General features: G+C 35.2%; 1 protein-coding gene across 2 annotated transcripts in view; it reads left to right on the top strand.

Moving 5' to 3' along the window:
- HCN1 (hyperpolarization activated cyclic nucleotide gated potassium channel 1) overlaps positions 1-12,854 on the top strand; it is a 671,121-nt gene that overhangs the window by 145,711 nt on the left and 512,556 nt on the right. For both annotated transcript variants that reach the window (XM_069095307.1, XM_069095306.1), the window contains exon 2: positions 9,771-10,194. In XM_069095307.1, the coding sequence (XP_068951408.1) occupies positions 9,771-10,194 (424 nt within the window). The remainder of the gene's footprint in view (positions 1-9,770; positions 10,195-12,854) is intronic.

The raw sequence follows: 12,854 nt of genomic DNA on the forward strand, positions 1-12,854 counted from the left end.
ATATTACTCTTAATTTTCATCCCTAAATCTGTTCATTCTCTTAAATTGCCTGTTTCTGCCAATTCTATAACCATACTTGTAGTGATGGAATTTTGAAACTGCTCATTCTCCCATATTTAATCAGTTACCAAGATTTGTCTTTGCCCTTCTTTTTATGCTGTATATCCCATCTGTTCCTACCTTTCCACTCCCAACAGCCATAACCCTAGTTGTGTTCCTCATATTTCTCACCTGGGCTACTGTAACAGATTCCTTTCTTATATCTTAGCCTTGATTCTTTCTCTTCTTGATCCATCTTTCATACCACTGCCAAAGTAATTTTCCTAATCCGCAAGAAAAATACTATTACTATCTTGAACAGAAACCTCCAGTGGTTCCCTATTGTTTGATAAATAAAATAAAAAATTTAGCCTCACATTCAAAGCTTTCCACATGCTGGATTCAACCTTATTTTGCAGCCTTATTTCACATTATTCTTTTTTTTTTCCTGCACTCTACATTTTAGCCAGACTGATATTTTATTCCACCTCCTACCTCCATGCACACTATTCTACCTCTACACACACTGCCTTTCAGTTGTCTATTTCCATTAAAATGCAGCTCAGTTTTCATCTTCTCTATTCCAACATCTCATCTATTTTTGGTATAAATGATGTCTTTGTCCTTAGCTCTTTCATAGTCTAACTATTATGATAGTTATTTGTGGTTTTGTTGATTCCTTTTTATTATATTTTAAGTTTCTCTAAGGCAGGGATTGTGTCTTGGACATTCCTTTTAATCTCTAGTGCTTAACAAACCAAATTGCGTAGTCATTCAATAAATGCTCATTTGAAGTCAACTGAGTCAGTCTAGAGATCCTTTTAGAAACTGACCATCTCTGTTAACATCTTTGGGGGTGAACCAGTTGTATAAGTTCCTTAGATTTGGAATGGACTTTGGAAATCCCTTAATAATTCAACCCCTAGAGAAATCTTTTGCTTTATTCTCTAATTGTCTTCTCCCCCGCCCACCTATCACCAATCAATTTATATTATGTGTGGGTATACACATACATACTGTGTTTACTTATCTGTGAACTTGTTATATAGTAGCCTGCCCATTCTCCTTCTCACCATGTAAGCTTCTGAAGGCAGGGACTTTCAATATTTATATCTCCAGAGCTTGGCATAGTAATCAATAATGCTTGTTATTTTTTTTAATATTGGAATTGAGATAAAAGGAAAGCACTATTTATTGGCTCTATGAACACTGTTCTTCTCATATTTATTTCCTCCAATGATAGAAAAGATCCATTTAAATGAATAAATTTTACAAAACAAAGAAATCCATTCTTTCCAATGGCAAATTCAGTCCAAAGTGAATAGGGAGATGCCACTGAGGGTTAGTTCCAAGTTGCCTATGGTCTTACTTAATTGGGTGCTGTGGTGGACTAAGAAGAAATTGTCTGTGTTAGGGACTTATTTAGCAAATAAAACTCTTGTTTTCTTCTAATGGAAGATAGCAAATTTTTGCTCTCTGTTTTGTGTTAAACTGCCTGCTGATTGTGGGAATTTATGATCCTGATGAAACTGATCATAAAAAAGGCAAAAGTCAGAAAGCAAGTTGTGACCCTGATTTAAGTGGGGACAGAGACACTAGCCTTGAATCAAAGAAGAGTCAAAAAGGATTCTCAGATGATCAAAAATGATGGTGGTGTGATTACAGGAACATGGAAGTTAAGAGGGGGAGTTGGTTTTCTATGAAAAATGAGGAGTTCAGTTTTGGACATGAGGGAAGAATCAGATAGAGTATAGGTATACTTTTTCCCTCCTCAGCATATTCAGTCAATAGTTTGGTCTAATATCATTTTAAAAAATAACCATTTTAATAGGAACAGGAAGACAATTTCTCTTGTAGGATATTATTGTAGTGAAGAAGTTTGAGATGCCAGTGGGATATCCAAATGAGGATGCCCTGTAGAATTAGAGATAAGAAGTCAGGCCTGGAGATACAGATTTGAAAGTCATCAGTATATAAGTGATAGTTGAAGTTGTGAGACAGGATTAGTTCCCCAAGGGAAAGAATGTAGAAAGAGAAGAACAGATGGCTGAAGACTAAGCCTTGAGGAATGTTCAGAATTAGTGGCCAGAAGGAAGAAAATTTGGCAAAGGAGACAGCAGTGGCTAGTGATGTAGGAAGAAACCAGGAGAGTGCAGTGCCACAAAAGACAAGGGAGGAATTTTAAGGAGATGTCCAGTACAATGGAATACAACAGAAAGGTAATAAAAACATGGGGAATGAGAAAAAGCCATCTGATTTGACAAGATGGAGGATAGGTATATTTTTTTCTTAGTATATTAAGTTATAGTTTCATCTAATATAAATTAAAAAAACATTTAATAGGAATTGGAAGAGTTTTTTCTTACAGAATGCTATCGTAGTAGAAAAGCAGATTGTAAATAGATCAGAGAATATTTCTAAAAGTGATTAATACAAAGAAACTTGTAAACTAGGGATAGTTTGTCCAAAATTCACCCCATGAAAAAATACAAAAAAAAAAAAACAATTTATCTTTCTTCTGTGTAGCCCCCTTCTACTTCTGCAGTGATAGAGGCAGAATGACATACAAGGAGGCAAAGAATTCTAAGACTTAGATGACTTTTAGACCCTCTATAAATATAAATTTAAATATTCCTACACTAAATGTGAATTCCTTGTCAAGAGGCCAAAGATAGAAAAACTAAGAGAGGAATTGAATCATGTTAATCTTAATCTTTAGCATACATAAAATCCAAAGAAAGAAAATTATAGCTAAACGCAAATGAACAAATATCACTCTGATTCTCTTTGGATAGGCAAATAAAGGAACTGATAATTGGTTTCGTTATTTATCCTAAGGCAATAAAGAAAAGTTTTTTTAACACATGTTTTCTTTTTTATGAATATAACAACTCACATACCTATTTTCCTATGTAAAATCATTATGAGAATAAGCCACAGAAGCATTGAGGGTACCTTTGATTAAGATTTGAGAAGGCAAAAGACTTTTGTAGAGGATATTCTACTCTGTACTCTCTTATCCATTTTTGTTTATTGTTGTTGTTGTTGTTTTGGAGGGAGGAATGCAGGGTAATTGGGGTCAAGTGACTTGCCCAAGGTCACAGGGCTAGTGTTAAGTATGTGAGGCTGTATTTGAACTCAGGTCCTCCTGACTCCAGGGCTGGTTCACTGTGTTACCTAGCCGCCCCCATCTCATCCATTTTTCAAGACACTGATCTTTTCTTTCTGTCTGACAGCTTCTTCTCAGTCTTTGTTGAATGATGACCCATTCTTCACCCCCTTGGCATGCTTACCCCAACCTTCTGTCACAGGCCTTCTTTTTTCTTCATGTCTTAGACATCTCACTGTCTTCCAGTGTAGAGTATTTTAAATATCTCTACATTTAGTCTTGTCTCCTGTCCTATAACACCAACTACCTGCTAGACATCTCTACTTGAATGTTCCACAGGCATCTAAAATGAAACACGTCCTAAACAGAAAGCATCTTTCCTTCTATAACAAGAAATGGAATATCTTTCCAACTATGATCCTGTGATAATGGGAACCTAAATGAGGATACTGGAGATGGAAAGAAGGAATGAATGTGAAAGATATAACAGAGAAGAAATTGATATGAATTGGTGAATGATTTAATATTGCTCCTGGCGGAGCAATAGGAGCCTAAAATTTTAAGTATGAAGCATTGAAAAGAATCATTGTACACAAAAGAGCAGCAGAACACTATTCACGAGGAGAAGCTCATTCAGGAGCTTTGAAATCCATTGAATTTGGGTCACTGGGTGATAAGTAGGTGAATATGACCAAAGGTACAAAGAAATGAAAGATTGGAACTTGGAGAAGTTAGGCTAGACACAAAGTCTGGGGCATCCTTGGCATACCTGTGTTGGTTGAAGCAGGTGAATAACAAACAGAATCTCAGTTGGAAAGGAAGTCAGAGGCCACTTGTAGGAGCTTTGACTTTGTTGTTTTCTTCTGCTACTATGCTTTGTTCTTCTTTATTACAAAATAAGATTCTATAGTCTGATTTTTAAAAAATTATTTGTTCATCTTTCCAACCAAATACTTGATTTTCTAACTCCTTATCAAGGCAGTACTTGGCTTCCAGTAGGTGTAGAGGTGGGGATGGGGGTGGGTATGTGTACTGTCCCAAACTTGTGGGGTTTTGTATCAGTCCCTGTATTCCCCACCATCTGAAGCTGCTACTGTGGCTGCTGCTGCTGTTGCTGCTGCCTCTGCCACCTCTGTTGCCCAGGAGCTGGGACTGGACCTTTCTCTCCTCTTTCACCTAGGTTGTAGAGTTTCCTGCCCCCTCCTCACTGTTCTCAGCATTTGTAGGTTGAGAAGTCTGGAAATTGCCATAGCTACCATTGATTCAGTCCCCTAAGGCCTGCTCCAGCTCAGTCTGTGCCCACTGGAGCCCATACTAGACTGTGCTCCCAGCCCAGTGCAATATACCCTTCCTGTCTGTCTTCTAGGCTGTTGGGCTGGAGATGTGTTTCACTCTGTCATTTTGTGAGTCTGCAGTTGTAGAATTTGTTTTGAGTCATTTTAAAAAGATATTTAATGGGGTTTGGGGTGAGCTCAAGCAAATCTCTGTTTTCACTCCACCATCTTGGCTCTCCACCCCGAGTCAGAAGCCACTTTATTCCACTTGCAACTGAATTAAAATCTTCTCTACAATGACCCCAATCACATTTGCATTTGCTTCTAGTGAGGGAACTTACTCCTCAAATGAATTCATTTCACTTTGTGGTGTTGTTAATTATTAGGAGGTCTTCCTTTACATCAAGACTAAATCTACATAACATCTTTCTCTAGTTCTGCTCACTGAGGCCAAGTAGAACAACTTTAATTCCTTTCCTATATGACAGTGATCCACATATTAGAATCATGTGTTCCCTACATATTTTTTTGTCCAGAGTTTTCTTGAACCTTTCGTCATCTGCCCTACTTTCTTGGCCTCTTCTCCAGACTGTTCTTCTTCCTCTGGAAAGGTTGCACCTTCTCTTTTCTAAGATGTTTATGATTCAACATTTATGAGTGTATTTGTCTGTCTGTCTGTCTGTCTGTCTGTCTATCTATCTATCTATCTATCTATCTATCTATCTATCTATCTATCTATCTTCCTATCTTCTATCATCTTCCACATATGGTCTGTGCAGGTTTGAACATACTGGCACCACATTTGAAAGGGTATTTGATATCTATAGTGCACTTTAAATTAAGTATCATGAATGTACTTCAAATAATGACAGAGACAGTTCAGATGATGCTTTTTCAGACTTATCCTTAAAATTTCACTTAGTGCCCTGAATTTTTTTTTGAGTTCTGAACGGTTTTTGTGTGTTAGTCTAAAGGTGAAACCTGAATTTGAGTTCTCTAGCTTCTGACTTAAAGTTATATATATGATACTTTTTTTTTGAAAGAGGGCAAAGTAGAGCATTAGATCTAATGATGTACATAGCTGAGAAGAGTACTTTGAAAAGCTTAGTCAAAGAATGCGTTTCTCCCAAAGAACTAGGCCTATTGTATGAATCCTCTCTGTATGTGGGAAGTGAAGTATTTAAGCATGAAGAAATGGATCAGAGAACCTTTCAAGATTAAAGGTCAGTTATCTACTGTGCAGGCCTTGAAGGGTAGTCTATTGTCTAACTGAAGTAGTAGGAACTAAGTTTCTCTATTTGCAGTGATAGTTTCCTCATGTTACTCAATACCTGTGTCTTTGAAAAATGTGTTAATCAGATGTTTGTGAATTGAATAATCACATTTCAAATGTCCATTCTTTAGTGGAATAAAGAATTGATCCTATTTTCAAAGTTTAAGAATAACCTTTCATTATTTAAAAATCACTGGTAAGATGTTTCTTTTGCATGTGTGTATATCAGATTTTCTTGAGGGAGGTACATATATATTCTCAGAATGTTCACTATATCCGCTGTTTTCTTCAGAGATAGATCAATACTGTAATGAACACTGTAATCTTTTCTTTGTGAGTACTCCCTCCAAAGATGCTTATTCCAATCTAGATAAGCCTTCTTAATCTTTTCCATGTCCTCCTATAATTTTTCCATGGAGGGATGCTTGATTTTTGTGCAACTTAGAGAATCAAAGCATTTGAGAGTACCTCAGCACTTGGACAGTTTGGAAATGATGAAGCCCCTTGATATCCTTTAATTGGCTGCTTAGCAGGAAGATCCAGTCACTAAATGGACTTCAGGGACTCTTTGTTTCTGCCTCTTTTGTTTCCCCTGGATTCTTGTGTCAAGTAGCTCTCCTATGTAGAATTAGAGTAGGGTCCACCCTTCTCTCTCATTTCTGTTGAGAAGAAATGATAAAGTGACTATAACATAAAAGTTACCACATGTCCTAATGATGCAAGCCTGAACCTGAGCTTTGATTGCTTCTTCTGTCCTTTTCCTTCCTGAGAGGAGGTGACTAACACGATGCTTGAGATGTACATGATCAGACTCAAAGGTGACCTTATGAGGGTAAGACACTCAGAGAGAACTGACCTCCCAAACTTGCTGCATGTAGTTTTGAGTTGAAAAGGGCTTCACTGATCAGTTTGTCCAAGCTGACTGTGACCAAGAGTTGGTTCTCCAGTATACCCAAGCAGTCTTTCAACTTCGTCTTGAAACTCCTAGTGAGAGGGAAATCAGTATCTCCTGAGTCAGCCTGTCCTTAGGAAGCTTTACTTTGATTTTTCAGAAGTACAGACTTATACTTCTGTACTGTATACTATACTATACTACTATCCTATGTCATACTATGTTATAGTATTATTCTTATTATCATAAAATAGAATGAATGGAATTTGTTATTTTGACCTAGTAGAGTAGAAGTGGTCAATTATTTTTAGATCTGATATTGTTTGTAATTGTGATGATAACACAACTTCTTGAAAAATAAAATAAGTCAGTATGGAAAACCAATTAGTAGCCAAGTAATGGGTCTGGATAAGTTATCATTTTCCTTTTTATCTAAATTACTGGTTGTTTGCTGTGGTTAAATAGCCTTTAAAAAGCATTGTTTCATAATGTTTATATTCTTTTCCCTCCATCATCTCATCTCAGGAAATTTGTTTTTAGTCAGGGGAAAGTGGAGTGGAGAAAGGAGACATTTATCCAAGCAATTCTAGCAAAAGAACCTTGGAAAGTCACAGGAATTTAGGATCATAAAAACCTCAGAGGTCATGGAGTACAAATCCCTCATTTTATAGGTGAGGAAAGAGAGTGTAAGTGCCTTGCACAGAGTCATATATCTAATAAACATCTGAGACAAAATTTGAATTCAGGTCATACACACTATGTAGAATGATATCCTGGTGAATATTTTGGGTCTCACTTCCCTCATCTGTAAAATCATAGCACTGGACTATATGACACCTCAAACGCCTTTTAATTCTCAATCTATGAACCTGTTCTATTTCTTATTTTCCTCATTTGCAAAATGAGAAGGAATTTAATGATCTCTGAGTTTTTTTCACATTTAAGTCTATGATCCTATGAAACCAAAACCTAATCTCTTTTTAATTTTCTACCTAATTTTCTACTTTATTTGACATGTATGCAGACAGTAACTTGGGAACTGGAATCAGAATTAAAAAAAAAACTGAAAGAAGTGTAATATGATTTTTCCCCCCAGAGATTGGAAAAGATCTAAATTGGCAGTCCAATGAAATAAGTATATTTTAAAGGGATTATTCATCCTCTATACAAACACTTTCAAACTTATTTGTCCTCTGAATAAATGTAGTAATTGGTCTTACTACAATAAAATAAATTTATTAACAGCATGTACTGATTTCATTCATACTCATCAAACCCCTTGACTTCAGTTTTCTACCCTCTCCCCACTCTGATCTCTCTTCCCTAGCCAAAAGCCACTCTTCTTTCTTTTAAGGGTTCATCTAGAGTGTGATGATATTTCCTTTCCATCTATTCATTAGTTTAGATGATACTTACATTGATTCTTTCCCTTGGGTGTTATCTGATGAATTTGGGGCTTGTATTTGGACTGGGACCAAGAACACTTTTCACTGAAATTGCCGACACCTGCATGATTGACAACAGACATTTTTATTTCCTGTGTAAATGAACTGCTAGGTTTTAACTGAGATATTTAGAATACATTCATTATGCCACATATTCACCTTCCTTATCTTATATTCTTTTCATGACTGGAGGGCTGTAAGCTTCCTTTAATGTACTGTTAGTTTCCATAAACATTAGGTCAAATGGTATTAGCTGGGGTCTTCAGGTAATAATCTACTACTCCATTCATTGTTCATGGCTAGGTAGTTTGTTTTGTGTTTAAGGCTTCTTTTTAATGGAAATTTATTTTATTTATGCATTGAAATTCTCCAGGACAAATTCACTCATTTATAGAATATGGGGACCTCTTTATCTAGAATCTTTCTTTTTTGTTTACAGCATGCCCGTGTATTTTTTATTATATCTTTTTTCATATTTTTAGAATAGCAATTGAGCAACTGTGGATCTTTTAGTGAGTAAATAGATTATTGCCATTTGTGCAATGCACTTTGAAAAAGAGCTCATTTAAAGAAAAAAACAATTATAGTAGTCACTTATTCCTAATTAAGCTTTATGTATATAAGATGAAAAAATCTCCCACTGGCATAAAATTCCACATATGTTGGTAATCAGCAGCTTTTTACATCAGTGAAAATTTTATTTAAAAGAAAAGTGTCATTTGAATGTGAAAAGTTGGTTGGGTAGAAGGTGTCCTGATGGTGGAAAAATGAGGCAGGTTTTTATAAAATAGATGAAAAAGGAATTACAGACATGGTAATTGTAAGGATCTAGATTTTTAAGGTATCAGAATAAATGAAAAATGTTATTTTATATTCTGATAAAAGTTAGAATTTTTATTGGATGAAATCTCATAGGAAAAAAAGTAGACTGTTCTGGAAATCCATAAGAAATTTCAAATAAATTGATTAAATATAATTCTTTGTTAATTTAACCTGGATAATTTAATGCAAAAGGGACTTCCTATACTATGGGTGCCACTTAATGATTGTTGATAATATTAATTAGCTTAAGTAAAATATTTCAGAGCAAATTCTGAATGTAATTCACTTTTTCAGAAGGCCTCATGTGAATAACTTTCAAGTGTAATCCACTGAGGGTCTTCCCGTATTTTTTTTTTGTTTGTTTCTTCTTGGTCTACCATACTAGGAAGGAGTGAGCCAGAACCAGTTCTTACAGACTTGAGAAATTTTCAGTGTGATTATTTATATCTCGGAAATCATAAATCACTATTAATCATGGTTTAATTTATTGTTTTCTTGATTATCTAGTCTAGAGTCTAGACTTAGTAAAACATAAACAGTGCAATTTGGCCCTAAGCGAATGTGCCTATATACATGGGCAAATACATATTCACACAGAGATCTATAGATATCTCTGTCTCTCTCCACACACACACACACACACACACACACACACTCATTTCTACTCAATCCAAAGAGTTCAGGTGGCAAATATCCTAGAATAGCAATGTATCAGTTACATTATATTAGTGAATTACTTGATAGATACTCCTGGAATCTACTTTCTGTCTTTTTATGCTAAAATCTTAAGTTTAAATGATTACTCATATTCAAATTTAGTGGACAAATGTGGCTACAGGTAAATTGTAAGTGAAAAGAGGTGATATTGAGGTGGATAAAGAAATATTTCTAAAAATCTTTTTTTTTAATATTCTAGGTTTTACTGGGATTTAATAATGCTTATAATGATGGTTGGAAATCTTGTCATCATACCAGTTGGCATCACATTCTTTACAGAGCAAACAACAACTCCATGGATTATTTTCAATGTGGCATCAGACACTGTTTTCCTGTTGGACTTGATAATGAATTTTAGGACTGGGACTGTCAATGAAGACAGTTCTGAAATCATCCTGGACCCTAAAGTTATCAAGATGAATTATTTAAAAAGTTGGTTTGTTGTTGACTTCATCTCATCAATACCAGTGGATTACATCTTTCTCATAGTAGAAAAAGGAATGGACTCAGAAGTTTACAAGACAGCCAGAGCTCTTCGAATTGTGAGGTTTACAAAAATTCTCAGTCTTTTACGTTTACTACGACTTTCAAGGCTAATTAGATACATACATCAGTGGGAAGAGGTAAGAAACCTTGACTATTTATTTCAAAATTTTTATGAAATAGCAAAGAAACAACTTATAAATTAACTGTTGAGAAATATGCTTCTGAATGTCATGAACTTCTTCGATTGAAAAAAATAGAGTATTTTAGGGCATATTTGGTATGTAATATGTGTTTATATTATATATGTATGTATGTGTGTATGTGTATATGCATGTATGTATGTATATGACAACGCCTCCATTAGAATGCAACCAAAGAGTGAATTTGAATTAGCTAGCAGGTAAAATTAGACAATACTATGAAAAGTCTGGGAAGAATGTATTTTTATTTTAATATCTATCTGGAGAGTTTCTAAACATCTTAATTAGTAGATTCCTAATGAATTGTGGTTTACAACTATAAAATCTTAGCTATGAAAGAGATATTTTAGCTGATTTACTACTACTACTATTCTAATCTGGGTTTATTCATTCTAAGGAATAGAATGATAGAAAGTTGACCTTCTACAGAAAAGTAGTAGGTCACCTGAAACTTTAAGGGCCTCTATAGAGCTGAACACAAACAGTTGTTTCTTTAAATATTTTCACATAGTAATTGTAAAAGCCTTTCATTTGAGAATAGTTTGTAAAACTTTTCCTTCCTTTTGAGCTTGAGTTGAGCTTATCCATGCTGTGTTTATGTATCATTTTATCTAACAGCAATGAGAATTAGACATGCAGGAGATAAATTGTTATATGTAAAATCCCATCCTGAACAGTCCTTGGGCACTGTCAATCTATGAACCCAGGCCCTACATTTTTCAGGATGATGGACTGCTGATGACAAGCAGCTGGTTAGCAACTATAGATGGGAGGGGTATTTACCTAATAAAAATGAAATGAGCATTTCTTTTGTATGTATGTAATCAACCCATAAGTTTGCCCACCTCAGAAAACTGCCAGTGCAAATAAGATGTTACTGTGGACATGAAATATTTTCGTTGTATAGTGTTCCTTAAGTGAGTTATCTTTTTTTCTGAATTGCCCTGGGAGAACCCTGTGTCTTTGTCCCAGGACTTTCTTCTACCTCTGCTCTATATGAAAATCACTACAGCTGTCTCTCTTCAGCTAAATCAAAAAGTTCAAAATTCTTTCCGATCTTGGTGATGACCTTGAAACACCCACACCCCTTCTTTCACTATTGCATTACCTCCTTTTGCTATGACCATTGATCAATGTTCCATACAATTTTGGCCACAATATTTTTCCTTCTTTTGTTTCTTGTCATACCTTTAGATCATATGTATACATGTATTGGGGCAGCTAGGTGGTGAAGTGGAAAGAGGACTGGGCCTAGAGTCAGGAAGTTTTGAATTCAGATCCAGTCTCAGACACTTACTAGTTGGGTGACCCTGGGCAAGTCACTTTGCCTCAGTTTCCTCATCTGAAAATGATCTAGAGATGGAAATGGCAAACCATTTCAGTACAGTACCTTTGGCAAGAAAACCTCAAATGGATTTCTTCACAACTGAAATGACTGAACAATGAATGCTTATATTAAAGCATTTATATGGGAAAATAATCCTTAATAGAAATAAGAAAAATAAGGTTTAAGTAATGAATTATTATCTAATTATATTTATTATATATAATTATATTAATCATATAATGAATTATAATATAATGAATTATAAAATTCATCTCAACATCAGAATGGCTGGTACAAAAACTTCCTCAACCATTTCAGGTAGTTAATATTTTCCTAGGTTGATTAGATCAGTTATTGAATATTGCTCCTGACCCTACTAGAAAGAAGCAGTTTTTTTTTCTCCAGAAGCCTCATCCCTTCCAAACTACCAAAACACCCTCCAAAAAGTTTGAAATAACAACTATCACTGCTTTCATCAGAGTGCCCCTCCCTCCCACAATTCTCTGACTACCCTATGATTCTTTGTGCTTTCTTCCCCCACCCAAACCCTAAGGCTATCTTTAATTCTGTTGGGGGGGGGGTGTGCAACTAGAGGGAGGAAGGGAGAGACACAGACAGATGGAAAGAGGGGAAAAGGGATTGAACTAGGCATAGATAGAATATACAGAGAGGCAAAGAGAGATAGAAATAGACATACACACACAGAGTAAGAAAGAGAGACAGACATTGAGAAGAGGGGAAGTAGAGAATAAAGAGGATAGGTGTGTGTAGTATCCTCCTAGGAAAGATTCTGAATCTATAGTTTTAAAAATAATTTTGTTGACTAGATAAACTTTTTTTTAGTGCATTCATGGTACAGTGTACTTACTTTTTGGTTTAGGTTTAGACAAGTTATTAAATTGAACTTTTTGAACAGTTGCTTTCTGCAGTGTTCTGTAGCTGAGTATTTTTTGTGTGTTTCTCAATGACATTTTGGTTCACAAGATTTGGTAAATGACATGCAATAATAAAACATTGCATAATGCAGTGCTGAAAAGGCCTAAATTGGATCATTCTTAAAATATAGATATAAAACATGTTTAAAATGAAATGTAATGGATTTAAGAAAATAAAGCTAAAGGCTTCAGTTGTGTGTCACAGTGCATGGGAAACAGGCAATATTTGGGTTTGAATCTAGTCTCTGATATCATCTATATAACCTTAGTCATGTCTTTTAACCTTACAAAAACTCATTTTCCTGGTCTACAAAATGGGGATAATAATTATCTCC

This window comes from Petaurus breviceps, unplaced genomic scaffold, assembly GCF_028583685.1.
Source record: "Petaurus breviceps papuanus isolate PSGF00001 unplaced genomic scaffold, PetGlider_PUasm1.0 226, whole genome shotgun sequence".
NCBI classification, from domain to species: Eukaryota; Metazoa; Chordata; class Mammalia; order Diprotodontia; family Petauridae; genus Petaurus; species Petaurus breviceps.